This window comes from Apis cerana, linkage group LG1, assembly GCF_029169275.1.
Source record: "Apis cerana isolate GH-2021 linkage group LG1, AcerK_1.0, whole genome shotgun sequence".
NCBI classification, from domain to species: domain Eukaryota; kingdom Metazoa; phylum Arthropoda; class Insecta; order Hymenoptera; family Apidae; genus Apis; species Apis cerana.
This window is the reverse complement of record NC_083852.1, coordinates 14,239,284-14,258,040: the sequence shown is the minus strand read 5'-3', so window position 1 is coordinate 14,258,040 and position 18,757 is coordinate 14,239,284. Positions and strand designations below refer to the sequence as shown.

Here is an 18,757-nt window from a genome sequence, read left to right as displayed (position 1 = left end):
GTGAATCCTTGCAACTAATTTTTTTATCCTTTACATATATCGAAAACATAAAATTATAATAAAAATTGTTATTTTATTGTGAATTTCAACGTATATTATAAATCAATTTTTTGTATAGTGTTAAATAATTTCTTTTTTTTTTTTAAATTTAAAGCATATATATTTATCGAAATTTTACGTTGTTATCGATATTGTGTTAAATCTAAAGATTCCACAACAGTCTTAAATAACTTTCCCATCAAAGGTAAAAATTGTATGTTATTAATATTGATTGCGTATTTTCCTGTAGTGTGCACATTCTCTTTGAATATAGTTCCTTGTATTTCTTTTAATCTTGCGGGTAAGATAGTTTGATTGAAATCAACAGTTTGTTGAATAGTCCTTATACTTTTAGCATCAGAATTGATTAATGAACCCTTAACTTGCCAGTCATCAGGTGTACCCCGATGTTCAAGAAAATCGAAGAAAACTCCTAATTCAGTCACTGTTTCACGCGCTATTAGTTGTCGATCTCGAAGAGCGATTCTTGGACTTCGAACTCCTTCCAGAGCTTGATATAAAATCAATACGAGATTAATTTCAAGAGCGAATCTAGTATTATTTTCATCCATAGATTCGAACCAAGGATCGCTAAATTTTTGATACTTTGCTACAACAGGGCTATCATTGTTTGATATTCCTTTCGTTACATGTCTACCGCTTGTTAAAGCTGTTGCTCTTGAAAGAATAGTATTTTCACAAATAAGAGGATCGTAGGGTCTCCGTACAAGTCTTGGACTGCTTAATAACGGCACAGTTACATCTAAGCCACTTACATATGCCAAAAATTCACTTCCTACGTTAGAAGAAGATCTTGATGTGGAACCAGATGCTGCATGAATAATCCTTCTAAGATCTTTGCTCGAATGCATTCGCCGATCTTCTGGTGCAGCATGTTCCCATTCTTTCTTAGCAGAATCTGTTTTATCTGTTTGTTTACTAAGTGAAACAGATGAAGAACTGATGGGCTGAGATCGATAATGTAGAGCCTGTGTAAATAATTGTGTCGAACTAATGATCGTGCCGTAAGTTAATCGTGGTCCGGAACTCATGCTCATATGAGGTGGTCCAAAATTCATTTCAGCCATTGGAGTATAGCAAAAATCTTGTGTATATATAGTATCTACAAGAGTATTTAATCTCGGTGAAAAATGAACGAAACTTAACGCACAGGTTGTATTTATAATGATCAACTTGTTAACTAATAATTTCAATTCACCGCTTGGCAATCTTTTATCACAAGATTCTAATTCTTCAGCACTTTCCACACTGATACCATCAATAATGAATTTGAGAATTCGTGGTCTTAGTAATAGATTTACAGTGTTATCATATGCCAAATACATACATTTAATTAGAGTCTCACAAACATTTGGTTGTATCGAATTCCAAACATATGGTTGTGTTGCAATAATATAAATAAGAGCAACAAGAGATTGTACTAAATCGGCAGCAAGAAGGTCTGCTGTATGTCTTAATAAAGTTGACGCAACCATTAATTGATATTCATGAGAATGTAAAAACATTGTGATAGATTTGATATAAACATTAGGCATTTCTCTAGTGACGAGTCCTATTAAAAATTCAAGGCCAAGTGTATAAAGTGGCCACCAATCCTGACATCGCCATTGTCCATTTGGACAATCGTCATATAATGAATCTAACATACTATTTCCAATGTCAATGGGTGGAATTAAGCTTAGCCATAATTTCGCAATATCATTTTCATTGATCGGATGTAAAGCATAAGGAGATCGAATGATTAAATTAAGCAAATTAAGAGCAGCAGTGCTAAATCTTAAATACGAATATTTTTGTAAAGTAACACCGATGCATGTCATCAATTCCGGTATCATTTGTCGAAATTGTACACAACTAGATTTCCGTTGACACTTTGTAATATTTCGTTCTATATAGGAACGTAATACTTGGGTAACCATACAAACAGCTAAAGTTGCTGGTAGACTTTCCCGAATCCCGCGAACAGTTTCTGCATTTCTTTCTTCGGCATTCTTTTGTGTAGTTACACTATCAATCGTATCTATTTTACAATCGATCTCTTTTTGTTTAACCAAATGATCTTGTTTTCTTCTTTCTAATTGAATAGCAGCTTCTTTTAACTCCTCTAATTCACAGGCAGCAATTGTACAGGAATGTGATAGAAGATATTCAAGACTTGATATATCCTCGCGTAAAGTACTTTTCACGCATTGTACGCATCCGAGAAGCAAAGAAATTAATGTTTGTCGTAAAGATTTTCCAAAAGTGCAATAAGCTTGACTAATTTCTTGCATTAATTGTGTCAATCCACATTTAAAAATTCTGGAATCATCAACGCACATTTGTTTCCAAGAAGTAATACATCGAAGCGATAAAGAAGCTAGTAACATAGTAATTTTTCGGCTAGAAACATCATAAGATTGCTTGATTCGTTCAAGTAGCGATTCTAAGGAACGTTGCGTTATTAATTGTGCTTGTGATACATTAATAGGATAATTCATAGCTATTCTTTCGTCAGTTAATGTGACAATAAAATTGTACCAAGATTCCAAATTGGTTTCATATAACGAATCTATAATATTAATATCTCGCTTTTCACAAGGTTTTTGTTTAACGATATGTACATCATCAAGTATGTACATTGCCAACTTTTTCCAATAATCTTTCGATTTGTCCAATAGTTTTTTCAAATTCATAGTAAAATCATCTTCCAATGTGGTACTTTTAAACAATTCTAAAGTAATTATATCTAATAAATGAGAATAACCTTTTGCACCTGGTAATATCTCTCTGAAAAGCGGAGCAAAAAGATGAGTCCAAAAATTCTCGCGTTTTCGAAAAAAATTTACAAGAATTTCATTTCTATGATACCACATTGCTCGTAATAATGCCATTGTGCTATTATATAATTTGTCGCTAACAATATCGTCTCTTTCATAGATTCGATTTAAATATTTAACTAAAAATTGCCTACATCCTTCAGTAAAAAATTCTTCTACTGATCGAGGAAAGATTCGTTTGCATTCTGCTGGATGTACGATATTAAAGAGAGCTTCTGTAAGACCGGGCTGTTTTTCTAGACATACAGCAACCAGTTCAAGAATAGCAACTTTAACATCTGCGACACAAGTTGGCGACATAAGACCTCTACGAGAAGCAAAAGTTTCTCGTATAGCTGTACCGTCCATACCCATACAAACTAAAAGTGACATAGATGATCCTTCAGCAAATTTTTTTAATAATCTGACAGCCATTGCTTGTAAAGGTGGACTGAACCAAACATACAAATAATTTACAATTGTAGGTACTATTAAAAGTCCATTTGGTACACGAGGTGAAGAGTATAATGCAGCTTCTAATGGTGATCTTTCTCCTATTTCTAAACCCAAGGATTTTCGGAATATAAGTAATCTATTTACTACAGATAAAGCCAATTGTACACTTTTGATTGCTTTGAAACCTTTCCCGCGAATCCAATCTGTTTCTGCCATCATTTTATTATGTAAAGTACGTTCACCAGTACGAATTAATTTAAGTAAAGCATGTCGTGGCTCTAAATACAGTAAACTATATGCAACAACAAGTTGTAATTCATTACGTATATCCTCTTTTGGTAAACTAGATTCGAGTGCTCTATGAAGACAAAACATGCTTTTTAACCACAAGTCAGTTCTTTCCGCATCCGAATCGAAATACCAGAAATCTAGTTTTGGTAAAACACCTTGCAATAAAAACACCATGCCAGGTATTTCTATTGTATATAGAGCTTCCTCGTTGTATTTTCTAATTAAATATTTTGATAAAATATCCAAATATGCATTCAAGATTGGATAAGAATGAGCGATCGTTTCTATTGCAGATAACCATGACGCAATTATACCACCATCGAAGGAAACTGCTTCAGCAAAATCTAATGTTTTTTGATACCGATTATTAAATCTTGGATAAACACCTGCTCGCATTCGAGACAAAATTTCTTCTGGATATTCTAACACAAGTTCGGATGAAATACTGATGCAAGCTGCAACTATTTTGTATATATACATTTTTTCTTCAGGTAATACAGGATAAGAAAATCTATTTATGATCTCAAAACTTAATTCTGTTGGAATAACCATATTTTCTCTATTCCATATTTCTATATGTTTAGCTAATGTTTTTAACAATTTTAAACCTTGTGAAACATGCTCTGGCAAATTTTTATTCATTTTATTACAGCCTGTAATTCCACCACCTGCTTGGGAAAACAGCTGTTCTATTTTATGATGTAAAGCATGCCAATAACTTGCTCTTTGTCGGAATATCACTACTTCAAATCCACTTGATAATATACGTATATTTTCACATGGGCAATCTTCTAATATAGCATATGAATTTCTGTGAATCACACATTCTTGTTCATATGGTTTAAATGGTTTGCTATAATCTCGTTGCCTCGGTACTTCTAATGTTAATGATGGAAGATTATCTAATTCTATTGCGATTTTTTCGGCACTCAATTCTGATGCAGATGCTAATCCAATTGCAATATTTGTTAATGGTTCAAATTCGTATGGAAATTGTTCAACTGCAAATTTATAAATCAACCATAAACCATCATCATGTTCTTTCCAAAATCGCATTGCAGTTTCAGGAAACTGAATTGTAGCAGCAACAGCATTGAAAATATAATTTAATTCATTTTCATTTTCGTCATTTAATTTATCTTCATTAATAAAAGCACATGCTAAAGTAAGAAGGTTGTATACACTACTTCGTACAACTTCAGCATAATGAGTTTTTTCACAAATCATTTCGCTATTCATCAAATCTTGCAAATAATGAAAAACATTTAATTTTATGGCTTTGATACCAAAATGTTTAAATCGATTCAAAGTATCAATATTTTCAGGATCAATGGCATAATTTGCTAACATCCAGGATAAAAAAAGCGGACTATCTTGAGGAAAATTATCACGAATACATTTTTGTTCAAAGGTTTCTTGCATACTATTTCTCACACTATGTATCCAATCTTCCATATTAAAACTACAAAGAAAATACATTTTTACTGATATTATAATATTTAAAACTTTAAATAAAAAAATAGAAAGTATAAAAAACATACTGTTTTCTAATATCTAGTGCTACTATTAACAATGCTACTTGACTGTATTGTATTTCTTGAATTTTTCTGGCAATTGCTTTTTTATCTTCATGACTTTTTGTACTTGCTAATCGTCTTGGTTCTCCCTGTAAATATTAAATTATCATTGTATAGTGATTTAATAATATTTAATAATATTTAATTATTAGTTATATAATGCTTACTCCAATACTTTCATAAAACTTCATAAATTCAGTATCTGCGATATGTATATCATGAATAATGACTGTTAATATATGAAGTAATTCTCGCATTTCAATAAGACTACTATTATATAATCTGTATAAATACTCTTCTGTACATAGTTGTGATCGTAAAGGTGGATTTATTGTTTTTAACATTTCTATTTGTTTTCGAATGGAATCTAATAGAGTTCCAAATAGTACATCATCAAAGAACTTTGCAAATTCTTTTTGATAGCGATGTCCTTTATCTTCATCTTTATATTCAACCATTAATTTAAGGCACTTTATCAAGGTCATTCTTTCAGAATAATAAAATTCCCATATATCATCAATCAATACTTTCATTGATGTAAAATCTATTAGTTGAGATGCAAAAGTTTCCGCACAATTTCTATATTCATATTTTATAAAATTACATACTAGATCCCATGTAATCATGGCATCTAAGTTCTAAAATAAATAATTATTTATCATTTTTCATGAGATAATTACAGAAAAATTAATAAAATTTATTTGTAATACATACAAGAAGCGGAGCAAGTTTACTGATTAATTCATACATTCTAGGGGATGGGTCATTTTTAGGTATGTTTTGAAGTGACACTTCTGTATACGGTTTAAAAAATAATAATCCCTCTTTAAGAAGTTTAGTTTCCTTTTTAATTTCATCTTCTACTAATTGTTTTTCACACCGACACACTGTATCCGATATTAAAAACCATAATTCCTTGCAATAACTTAATTTGTGAGATTTATATTTTTTTTTTTGAATTACAGAGATATCCATAACATGAAAAATAAATTTATTTTTAAAATTTAGAATAATCTAAAGATCAATCATTTCTTTAATCGAGTAATTAAATATTATTTACTTACGGTAAACTTTCTACAATAGGTACTTCCATCTCCAATATATAGATTTATATTAGCTTATATAAAGCATATAAAATATCTTGTTAATGCTTATATGAAATTCAATTAAATATATTTAATATTACTTTCTATTTGATAATAATAATTCAAGATTAATATGTATTATAAACAATAATCGAGACATAACCTCGATCAATGTACAAAATTTAACGACTGATATAAACATTCGAGTAGCTTTCAGTTAATTGAATTATTGATTTATATATGTTAAGATAAAAATGATTAGGGACCCTAGAATTCATGTTGGTTACACTGCCGTAGATTTCCCGCCAACAATTGGCGCGCAGTTCATGAATTAAAGAAAAATAATCTTTATAAAACATAATTTTCATAAAAGTAAATATTATTTTTTTATTACTTTTATTATTAGATTTTTTTATTTTTTTTTATTAATTTTAATACAATTAAGAATATATATTTTAAATAATATTCAAAATTATTAGATAATAAATTTTTTAATTAAATGAACGGATAGATAGCAAACAATAACATATTTGCATCATACAATACAATTTTACTAACAAATAAAGTAATGAATTTGCGAACATAAATTTTACGCTATATTATCTGAGATAACTTTTATAATTATATGTATATCAAATATATGAATTTTTTAAATAATAGATAACTATATTAAAGAAATATAATGAAAATAATGTGCAAAAATGTGAAATCAAAAATAAATGTTTTTTGTACAGACAGTAGGTGTTGATAATATCAGATAGATATTTATTAAATAAAAATTTATGATTGTGTAAAAGAAAAATCATTTTCAAAAAATGAAATAAAAGAAAAAAAGCAGTTACCAAAACATCGATTTGTTTGTCAAATATTATTGTAATCTGTAATTAGATATAATCATAATTGATTAATTTATTCACTAGATATAATAAACTATATTTTTTTTTTATAGAATTTCATTATTTATTAAATGTAGTTGATAAAATTTTATCAATATATTTTACGATTATGAAAAATAATTTAGATCGGTTACTGTTAATGTAGAAACAATTTATGAAAATAAATTTAATATAAACTATGTATATCAGATGCTACGGAAGAAACAAGATTGTTCAGTAGAAAAATATTGGGTAAAGGAATGGTTTATAAGAGAAAAAACGATAGTGGCATCAGGGCGCCGACGCGAGGCGTCGAAACGGTCGACGCCGCGTAGACGCCGATTGTTCGCCAGTACACGTTCGTCTTGAACACAGAGCGTATCGGTTATATTTATTGCGAAGAAACATTTTTTTCGGTTGTGCACGATGTTACTGCTAGCGTGAGTGTATCAATGAAAGAAAGTCAGGATTATTATGCGACCTATTATACATCTTTCTCTGTAAATAATTTTTTTTATCGTAAAATCAATTTCTCTTTTCGTTAAAGACACATGTTTTTGCGATTTGTTTTTTAGACATTCGATTTATCCTATTTTGTGGATTTTATTTGACAAACAAATTAGAATACAATAAATATTTGTGAGTTTTATCTGGTCTCTACATGTTTTATATTTTCTTTTTACAAAATTTTTTTTGAAAAGAAAGAGAAATTTTAATAGGACATTAACAGAAAGTTTAAAAAAAAATCATTGTCAATCAACGATTTAACTTTAATGTTTACGATAGTTCCAATGTTCTTAGTGTTCGCAATATTCACAATGTTTGGGAGAATCTCGTGAACATAAAGCGTTAAATCATCAGGGAGCGCAACAAGAGCGCACAGGTTCGGACGGCAACGAACAACTCGACGAATATTTCATCTTGAGTTGTTTCCGTGTGTGTTTTCATAATGTATGTACGTCGCGATTCTTGTTATCATGGATGCATCCGTCGGGAAATATAGTTTCGAGAATACATAGAATTCTCTGCATTTACTTACATAGTGCGCGTTAAAAGTATTTTTACGTTTAATACAATTTGAAATTCGAACGTGTAGTATCGTGTATGCGACACTGCGGTTTTTTCTACGTTCATTTATCTTTTTATATTTATAATTTAATGCTACGATCGGGATGAGATTTTAAAAATGTTCAATTACAAATTATGATCCATCGATTTATCGAAATGCTCAATCGCTCGCTATTCTTCTTTCGATTATGAAATCGAATATGACAACTATCTGGTGAATAAACGATTGGATATATGATTATGCTTCATTAAATTATCATTGAAATTAAAAGAATTTCTTCTATTTTTCATATTTGTTAATCTCTTTTAGTATTGTAGAATTGCTTAAATAAAAATGATTTAGAAAAACAATCGTTGAACGCAAATATTTTTAAAGTTTGCAATTGCACGCAAAATTTGTCAGTATCATGAAATATTGTTAATATAATTATTGAAAGTTTTCTTATTCTTTGATTTGTATTTCAATCATAACGCTAAGAACGTGTGTTTGTTATTATACTATTATATCATATATCATGAGGGTTGGCAGTGTTTATATACATATATTTTAAAAAAATTCGTAGTGATAAAATCGATGACTGTATCTTATTTTATAAAAAGAAACTTGGTCTTTTCTTAACATGAAAAAAAAAAATTAGTCATTGTCTGACTACGATAGAAGAATGTGCTTAGGTGTGCGATTGACATACCGGAGCTGAGATGCACGTCGTGGCGAATTGTTTCGCGATGAACTAAGTTCGCGATTCAAGAGGCGACGTTTTTGAATTGAGTTCACGATCGTGCGCGACCAAGCAGACAAACGAGATAAAAAATAGAGAAGAAACCGGCGGCGGAGAAGTGAAAAATGAGGGCCTCGTTGCTGTTGCTGGGGGGCATCGTGGTATTCTCGGTCGCAGTTGCGAGAGCTCTCTCCTGTGTCTGTTCACCCTTCGAGTGTGACATTCTCACCGATGAAGATTGTCCCGGAGGCCTCACCTGGGATCCCTGTAGGTAAGCAAAAATCAGTCTTTCTTTTAGTATCTAATTATTAACGATTCATTCAATATTTTTTTAATAAAAATATATATCACACACTAGAAAAATGCATTCAAAATTTGTATTTATTGAATTATTGTTAATAATTAAAGTAGTAATTAAAATAATTTCAAATTGTGAATTTTAATTGTGAAATTTAATATTTTAATATAATATTTTTAAGTTGTATTATAATTCTTATATCCATTTGATCAATTTAAACTCTCTATTTCTCTAAAATCTTAATTTTTAAATTAAGCAATTATTTCTAGCAAATTTTTCTAACAAATATGTGATATTTATACATTTCATGTAATAAATGTAATAATAAATTATAAAAAATATTGGATAAAAATATCTTGCTTTTATATCACTGAAGGTTATTATATATCATTCTATTTACTTATCAACAAGAATATCGATATATTATATTCTATATATATTCTATAATTAAAAAATACAAAATATTTTTGACAACATCATGATCGATATTTAAAATATTATCTGAAGCTGATTTTTTAACATATTTTTCAATCTAATGCCTCGATGTCCAATTTATTTTACACTCTCATTACTTTCTTAGAATCGTAAAAATCTTTGAGATTTGTTTATTCTTAAAATTAATTTCTCTTACGAGAATTGCACACTTTATGTTATTTATTTCATTTTTGAAATTATCAAATATATGGTATTAGTAAACTATCATTCGTGATCTTTTATGTATAATCTTTTGCATCTTTTCTATCTGTATTTCTAACATTTCGAAATATGTGTGATTTATATATATATATTTTATATATAGTTATATCTTTAATTACTTTTGCTGATCAAAATCGTCCGATATTTGATTTTTCCTTTATTTTTTTTGCTTTTTTTTTGCTTTTCCTATAAATAATATTCGACACTCATCGTGTCTGTTGTATATTCCATTGAAAGATCTTCTATTATTAAAGTTTCTACTGAAAAAGGGAAAAAATCTGCTTTTTGCGTAACGTTCTTTGTTTGATGAATTTTATTGCGTTATTAGTGATATGCATTGATAAAAAATAGCGTTTGATAAAAGGAAACCTGAATATTCAAACTAGCAGTGAACAAAAGCGTCAGTCTTCGAAATTTTATGCCGTTTTTCGTTCGCATGTTCGAACGATTATTGCATATCGATCGTTTTTTGCGTTATAATATCAGATCATTTTCTTTCGACATAACGATAAACAATAAAGTAATAAATTAAAATGCGGATTAAACATTATCTCACAATCTTTTAAGGTAGGAAATTGCAACATTTGAAATTCTGATGCAATCAAAAATAAGAGTCTGGATTTTATAAATTTTTATATATGGTAATATATACTACAATATTGAAATATTTACTTTTTCTCGGTTAGACGATTCGTAAATTAATGACGCACTTTTCGTAACTAATTGAATTGTAAATAATCAAGATCGAATTTATGTAAGAGATCTTTCTTATTTAATGATTTTATGATTATTTTGAATTTGATCGAATTCTTTAGCTCGATTCAAATTTCAAGGAAATGAATTATATTTTTATTATTTTTATTATTTTTCAAAAGAAGAAGTTAGCAATTTGTATAACATCAGTAACAATTTTAATATTTAACGATATATTATTCGTGCCGGTAAATGTTTTCATCTTATCACTTTGATGACGAACTACATGATTTTTTCTTTATATGTCTCGAACAATTTAAATATTTATTTTCGTGCGATGAAACGAACGAATTTTAATTATAGCTTGTCTAACGGCTTTTATAATTGTGAAAATTGTGGAAATAATTTGAATATTATTATATTGATTCATCTTTTTAGATTATTTATGAATTCTTATTTGAATATATTCCTTTTATTACAATCCCTATGTTCTTTAATGCAATTTATTATATAATAATATCACTAATTATAATATAATATTATAATTAATATATAATATTAATAGTGAGATATTGTTCTGATATCTATTTATTAAACGTTACTTATTAAATGTAATTAAATTTATAAGTAAAATTTTATATTAATATTTTTAATATTAATGCTTTTAAAAATATTTAATATAATATGCTATTATTAGATCTGCTATTTCATGATTTATTTGATTTTGATTTAGTAAAATTAAATTTTTTTGAACATATTAGTCAGCATAGATAATTGAATAATTAAATAATAAGTTATTAAGTTAAGAATTAAATATACATATGAATAATTAATAAATTATATTTATTATAAATTAATATTTAGATAAAAGAATATATATTTAATTAATTGCAAATTGAATATGAATGAGTATCTTAGGTCAAGATACCAGTTATAAAATGCATAATAGTAAGATAAGATAAGAAGATAAGAAAATTATTTCATAAAAATGGAAGAAACGCAATATAAAAAAATTGATTACTCTCGATTCAACGATAAGACAACGTAATAAAATTGCTCCTCGTAGTTAGAAATATATTCTGTACAAAGCATAACAGGTTCTTTACCATTATTTTTTCTTTTTTTCTTTCCCTTCCTCTTTATTTCATATTTTTTTGCCTTTTTAACTTGATTTCTTAATTTTCATAATGCAAATATCATATTAAACTAGATGAATTTCGTTTATCTATAATGGCTATATTTCTAACTAAAAAATTAGAACCATTTATATTAATTTTTAATACAATTTTCTGTATATTTAATAATTTAAAAGATTGAATCGAAATTTAATTGAATTTTATTAATTAATAATTATTTCATAATAATAATAATATATAATAATATAATATGAAACAATTAATAATAAATAAAATAATGTATATATTAATTTAATTTATATTATAATATATATATAATATCTTATTATTTTTTAATATATTCCCAATATTTAATATTATTAACTTGATTTTTGTCAAGAGTCCAATGAAAATATTTATTTAAAATATTTATATATAAATTAGCATCATATTTATTAATTTAAAAAAAAAATTGATAAAAAAATGAAATATTTGATAAAATTATTCAAAAATAAAAGATATATATGGAAAAGAATATACTGGAAAAAATAATTAAAGCAAAGAGAGGAAACAAAATATTAATATACATATATATGAGGAAACAAATTCTATATATATACATATAGAATATATATAATATATAATATATACGCGCGCGCGTATATATATTAATAATTGATAAAAATAATTTATAAAAATTATTATTAAATGCTATTAAAAATTTTGAAAATTATATATATACAGGGATTTTAATTTTTTGATTAGAAATTGTATTACATTCAAATTCATTTTTCGAAAGAAGGGTATAATAAAACAAAGAAAATGAATATATTTCAATGTGATTTTATAATTTGATTAAATTAATTTTTATTATTATTTTTATTTATATTGTCTCCTACGTTGAATAGAAAAACAGAATAAAATAAAAAAATTTGTTCAAAATTATTTTCAGATGTTGTAAGGTGTGCGCTCGTGTCGAGGGAGAACCATGCGGTGGTTTGTTTGGATTTTCTGGAAGTTGTGCCAACGGCTTACAATGCGTCATCAAAAACTTGCTGCTCAACACTCGAGAAGTGGACGAGGGAATTTGTACAAGTGAGTAGAATTTTAGATTTATTCACAGATTTATTAATGTCTTTTGAATCTATTATCTTTTTATATCAAGTTAATGGTGCACTGGGAGTAGAGAAAGAATAATGGTGTGTAAATTTATGGAGCGATTTAAATCATTTTACTAATCGATTTTTAAAATCACAGTGATTAATAATATGTGCCATTTTATAGAACTTTTGCGTATCAGTTTTTATCACATCTGTCACTATAAGCACTCTTTTCTCAGTATCTATTTTGCCTTATTTTCTATTGATTATCTATTTGATATACAAGAATCATTAATATTTCGTCAAAGGCAACTTGATAGTTACCTTTTTTATTAAAAAAAACAAATGATTATGTGTAAGTACTTATTTATGTATTTATAACAAATTATTTATAACAAAATATTTCAACATATAGTTTCACATAGAAACAGTTTTTAGTTTCATTCTTGCTTTAAAATATATAAAATATAAAATATAAAATATATATAAAATAATATAAAATATATAATAATATATATAAAATAGATAAAAAAAATAGTATATGGATTTGTATTAAAAAAAATGAAGTTATATTTATAAAAGAATATTTGAAAATATAATCTAAAAACTTTTCTATATATATATATATAATTATGTTTATTGAGACATTTATATTATGATATTATATTATGATATTAATTTTTCTATTGCATCATTGAAAATTTACTGTTTAACTAGCGATAACCATTTTCGCATTTGATCTTGTTCATTGTATCTTGAAATTATATGCTTTGAAAGATCTTTTAGTCTGAAAATAATTGAAATCATAAGAAAAAAAAACTAGATTGTAGAGTGTCATATTTTCCAGTTAAATTTTCCCATAAAAAATGAATTATAGTCCAAGATTTCCAATTTGAATGCTATTTATTTTCAATAAATATGACACATTTTATATCATCTTTTATGTAAATTTATTTTAATGATTCATAACAAATTAAAGATGATTGCTAAATCGAAAATATGAATAATTTTAGAACAGAAATATTACAAAATATTATTAAGTTCTATCGAGATATCTGATACATAAAAAATTCTAGACAATTTATTTGTTAGCTTGTTTTCTATCTAACACTTTGCAAATTAACTGTTTTTACAAAAATGAATTAAATAAAAATGATAAGATATAACAAATTCATACAATTTATTCGTTTGTTAATTGTGTTAAAGTTATATTAACGAGGACAATCTTTTACGGTCATGATTATCGATATAGGGAGATAATAATAGTATCCTGTCTGGGATGTAAAGAATAAAGTGACAGATATATAATTTTTAATATATGTGCTGATAAAGAATAATAAAGATTTATTTGTCTGTTATATCCTATAATATGGTTTGAAATGCAAATCATGCCATAAAAATATTATAATATAAATATTTAAAATAGATAAAAAATAATTTATTAACAGAGCAAGATTTAATACAAATAAAATATAAAATAAATATAATATTAAAGATACGTACATAAATGAAGCAGTATCTATCCTGAAATATTTGTATATTTTAAAAAAGATAAAAATGCCATCAAAGAAGTCAAAGTGTTTGGCTAATATCATAATACGATGAATTGAATTTATACCATATATGATATTATACCTATATATATTATCGTGGATTTATGTACATATTTATTCTTAATATTCAATATCTGTAAAATATCATGGTTATTTATATTTTTGGATGGCATATAAATTTTTATTTTATTTAACAAAGAGCAGCAGTCAATGTTACTTTTAATGATTTTAAGTAGAAAAAATAAATTAGAAATTTATAAAAATATAAAGCCATTTATTATATATATATTTCATCGAAAATCAAATTATGTTTGAATTTATATATTATAATAACTAGCGAAGATTTCCATATATCTTATAAAGTCAGTAATCGATCGATTCTTCTTAACATTTCAAAAAGCCGATTCTTTTATAAGTTCTATGCATAAATTTTTCCTAGTTTTCTATTTTCGATTCGAATATTCTCGAGGACTCGAAGCTAATAACCGATAAAAAGAATTTATTTCAAATAAACGACCATTTACAAATCGTGATTCGAATTTTTCTATTCATATATTGTTATCATATCTTTCTTATCTTTCAAAATATTTCGTTAATAATATTCTTATTTTATTATTATTTATCAATTAATAGCCGTAGTTAAAAACAATACATGATTTTTATCTTATGTTAATGAAATATTGTCATTTAGTTCTTATCTTCTTTTGATTTTATCTTTTATTTTTTTCTCTAAGTTTTGACCTATTGTTTTTTCGTTGAAACTTTCGATTTTAAACAAGTCAAATCCTGACTGTGGACCGAAAGAATATAAACAAGATAACTTTACGCGAATTTAATTGAACAAATTCTTCTGTTGCAACTGCATCGTTATTACTTTGTTTTTTATATACCGGGATTAATAGAAATTATTACAATAATAGGGAAAAGTTTGATATGAAAAAAGAAATAATACAATAGAAGAAAAAAAAGTTGAGTTCATTTGACGAACAAAAACGAGAAGTAAACTGCTTTCAAAATTTTAAGAGGCAAAAAAATTTAAATGTTTAAATGCATAGAGTATTATTTTTACATATTTTTTTTTACATATTGAAATATTAAATTAAGAAGATTGATGTCTTTTATAATAGTTTTTTAATAGTTTTTTAAAATACAATTAAATAAACAAAATGAAAGTCGATTTATAAATTCAGATTTTATTAGAGGAAAATAATAAAAAATGAAATAGTATATCTAATATAGAATAATATTATATTTAACAATCTAATAAATAAATAGTGTTATATTTAAAAATCTACTAAATATAAAATAGTTATGATCTATCTCATTCACCTACTTTGAAATTATGATTCATCAATCGTGAATGCTAGAGACGTGGTAATCGCATTTTTATTTGCTGCTCTCAGAAACCTTTTTACGATACGTAAATTTGAGTATATATTTTGTATATATTTGTTGTGTATATATTTTATTATGCTTATTTATTAAATCTTTTATTGTTAACTTGCCTATAATATTCATAAATATTTATAAAGATATGTTTTTTTAAAAGAAGAATACTATATTTTTAACTTTGTGAAATTTTAAATGTAGGCATTCATTCATTATAATGATCCAATTTCATAATTGAGTTATATTCTTTTCTTATAGTTCGTTTATTATTGGAATGTCTTCTTTCAATACGACAAAACATCAGCAAAAATTATAGACAAAGAAAAAATGAAGCTATAAAAGTTATTCGGAGAAATTGGATTATATTAATATGTAAACTATTTAATGTGTAAACTCTGAATAGTAGCAGTGAATACGTTGATATCAAATTTGACACAAGGATATTATAAGTAATTATTGTAAGTAATTATTTTTTTTTATTTAATTATATTTTAAATGTAATATTATAATCAAAATGGCTAATAAAAGAAAAAATATTTGTTGTTTTTTATCTATCAAAAAATTATTTTTATAATTAAATTTTTATTTAATTTTATATAAAATATATAACCATAACTGTAATAAATAAAAAAAATTTTTTTATTTATTTTTTTATGAAAATACCTTACATCTATTGTCAGTCTTTTTTTTTTGTTGTCCTTTTGTAAAGTTTAGTATAATGTATATTTATATCTAAGCAAAATCATCGATTTTCAATTTTGAAGTATTATAATTGAAAAATTATTGAAAAGATATCTTTTGGTAGATGATGAAAGCTTTCTAGTCAAAATCTCTTTTCCTTTGATTGAATGCTTCTCAGATTCGAGATTCAAGGTCTGATGAACGCTTCGATACTAATTACTCGCACCATCTTCTCGTTATTATCTTAAAGTGGCAGGTAATTGAATTGCCGTGATTCAATTTCCTCATGGAAATATTATTTTTCTTTCTCTTTTCTAGATATATCAAACATATCCTACTTTTTTCTACGATTAATAAAAAAATAATATAAAAAAAATATATAAATATATAAATATATAATAAAAAAATATAATATCAATTTTGTGAATACAAAAATCAATTTATTACACAATATCCAGTTTTTAAATCATTTGAAATTTATATAAATATTGTAAAATATTGTATTGTTATAAAATTTATTAGTAATATGATGTTTTATATATTTTTCGAAACTTTATTAGCAATTTATATATATTAATAATTTTATCGGTAATTATTTGTTTTAAATAATGATCTTAACCTTGGCGTATATTCTTTATAAATTAATCGGCGATCTCCGATTATTCAATTGCAAGTTTGTAAGATATTTGAATGAAAAAATGATTACTCTTATTGCATTTCGAATATACATATGCATCTATAACATCTAATATTCAAAATATATAACGGATGAATTAATTATTTTCTTGTGGATTTTGATAGATATTCGAAATATCTCAATCTCAAATGACGAGTTGGATTGATTCTTCAAATCAATGAAAATAAAATATAAAATAATATAATAAAATATAAAATTACAGATACTAAATATTATGCTAACATCATTATAATTCATTGACTATCATTGACTGTCCAAAATTGTTTTATATTTTATTTCGCATTTTACGTATTTATATAACAATAAAGAATTCGCTTGTTATATAATATAGTTACATATTTTAACTTTCGATTGCCATAATGTATTTTTATAAACAGTAGTAGTATTTTTGGCAAATATCTAGAAAACTGTAAGAAGTCGATTAAATTGTAAAAAGTTATAACATGAAACATATGTTTAGGTTTATTGTTGACGTTATCTCTTAAAGTAAATAATTATTGTCATTCATCATTAGATAATAATTATTTTGTAATTCAATCAAATTTATTTAATATGTATTTATATTATATTTTGAAAATGATTGTTTATCATTTTTATTTTCAAATATATTATATTATAATATAATATAATATAATATATTATATTAGAAATAATATTATGTTTATATATTTTGAGATACGTAAAATATAATTGTATAAAGTAAAATGGGCTTAAGTATTCCAAGGATTATAAACTAATTTCATTTTTCTTTAAAAATGTTTGCCAAATGTTATATATAATAATAGTTCTGTGTATCCACGATTAATTTCAAAATTTCATTAATTTCAAAACTGTAGATTTTTTTTCGTAGAAATCTGTGATTAATAATAAAATTTTGTAATAGTAAAATTATATACATAATGTCTACATATATATCTATATATGTATGTATTAAATATTACATATTAAATATTATATGTATTATACATATCTATGATAATATTTTATTTATTGTATTGAGTTTTATGTAAAGTTTTAATTAATTTGATTATTAATTTTATTATAATTATGTCAAATTAGGATTTGTAGGATTGCGTAGGATTGCGTAGACTTATTATAGGTAGATTACATACTTGAAAAATTATGCAAATTATGATGAATTGGGATCAATTGCAACTAAATGAAAACGGATTCGATTCTCATATGAATAAATTTATTATAATTATAATTATATAATTAAATAATATTTTCTTAAAGAAAAAATTAAATTAAATTTTTTTCTGTGACATAATTGGTCATTGCAATGTTCTATATTTTAAATCCTATTAGAGAATTATTATTAGAGTTCTGATTGGTGAATCGCAACAATTATTTTTAATTGTTGATTTTTGCATTTATTTTTTTATAATTATAATATAATTATTATAATTATTATAATTACACTACTATAGACTCATGTCCATAAATATTATTTTCTATCTTTTTATCTTTTTCTATTTCTATATTTTTTAACTTTACTACTTTTTCTTTGATCTTATTGTAAACATTAATTATTTTTTAATTTTACAATATTATGCGGAAAGTATTCTGTTCAAACAAAAAAAAGGCAACATTTTAGTTCATCATG

At 25.2% G+C, this 18,757-nt stretch overlaps 2 protein-coding genes and 1 long non-coding RNA gene across 3 annotated transcripts in view; 1 reads left to right on the top strand and 2 right to left on the bottom strand.

Moving 5' to 3' along the window:
* Nucleotides 1-53: 53 nt before the first annotated feature.
* On the bottom strand, nt 54-6,489 carry LOC108003558 (nucleoporin Nup188). Its single transcript, XM_017065867.3, has 5 exons — nt 6,247-6,489; nt 5,897-6,107; nt 5,350-5,820; nt 5,147-5,271; nt 54-5,067 (listed from the first exon to the last, which is right to left on the bottom strand). The coding sequence occupies exons 1-5, from the start codon at nt 6,273-6,275 to the stop codon at nt 183-185; spliced, it is 5,721 nt and encodes a 1,906-aa protein (XP_016921356.1). The 5' UTR covers nt 6,276-6,489; the 3' UTR covers nt 54-182.
* A 2,564-nt stretch (nt 6,490-9,053) lies between these two features.
* The window catches only part of LOC133666142 (uncharacterized), a 171,464-nt gene continuing 161,760 nt past the window's right edge, over nt 9,054-18,757 (bottom strand). The window contains exon 3 of the long non-coding RNA XR_009829866.1: nt 9,054-9,194. This is a non-coding gene — a long non-coding RNA (uncharacterized LOC133666142). The remainder of the gene's footprint in view (nt 9,195-18,757) is intronic.
* LOC108003597 (cysteine-rich motor neuron 1 protein) overlaps nt 9,055-18,757 on the top strand; it is a 262,593-nt gene continuing 252,890 nt past the window's right edge. Inside the window, exons 1-2 of the mRNA XM_017065951.3 lie at nt 9,055-9,200; nt 12,684-12,826. Coding sequence (XP_016921440.2) covers nt 9,055-9,200; nt 12,684-12,826 — 289 coding nt within the window. The remainder of the gene's footprint in view (nt 9,201-12,683; nt 12,827-18,757) is intronic.

What these genes read in the sequence shown, in the direction of transcription:
- LOC108003558 (XM_017065867.3), bottom strand. Translation starts at nt 6,275, where the DNA reads ATGGAAGTACCTATTGTAGAAAGTTTACC. An exon ending in AGTTTTATGAAAGTATTGGA is followed by an intron (nt 5,272 to 5,349) that starts GTAAGCATTATA and finishes TAATATTTACAG; the next exon opens with GGAGAACCAAGACGATTAGC. An exon ending in GCACTAGATATTAGAAAACA is followed by an intron (nt 5,068 to 5,146) that starts GTATGTTTTTTA and finishes TTTTCTTTGTAG; the next exon opens with TTTTAATATGGAAGATTGGA.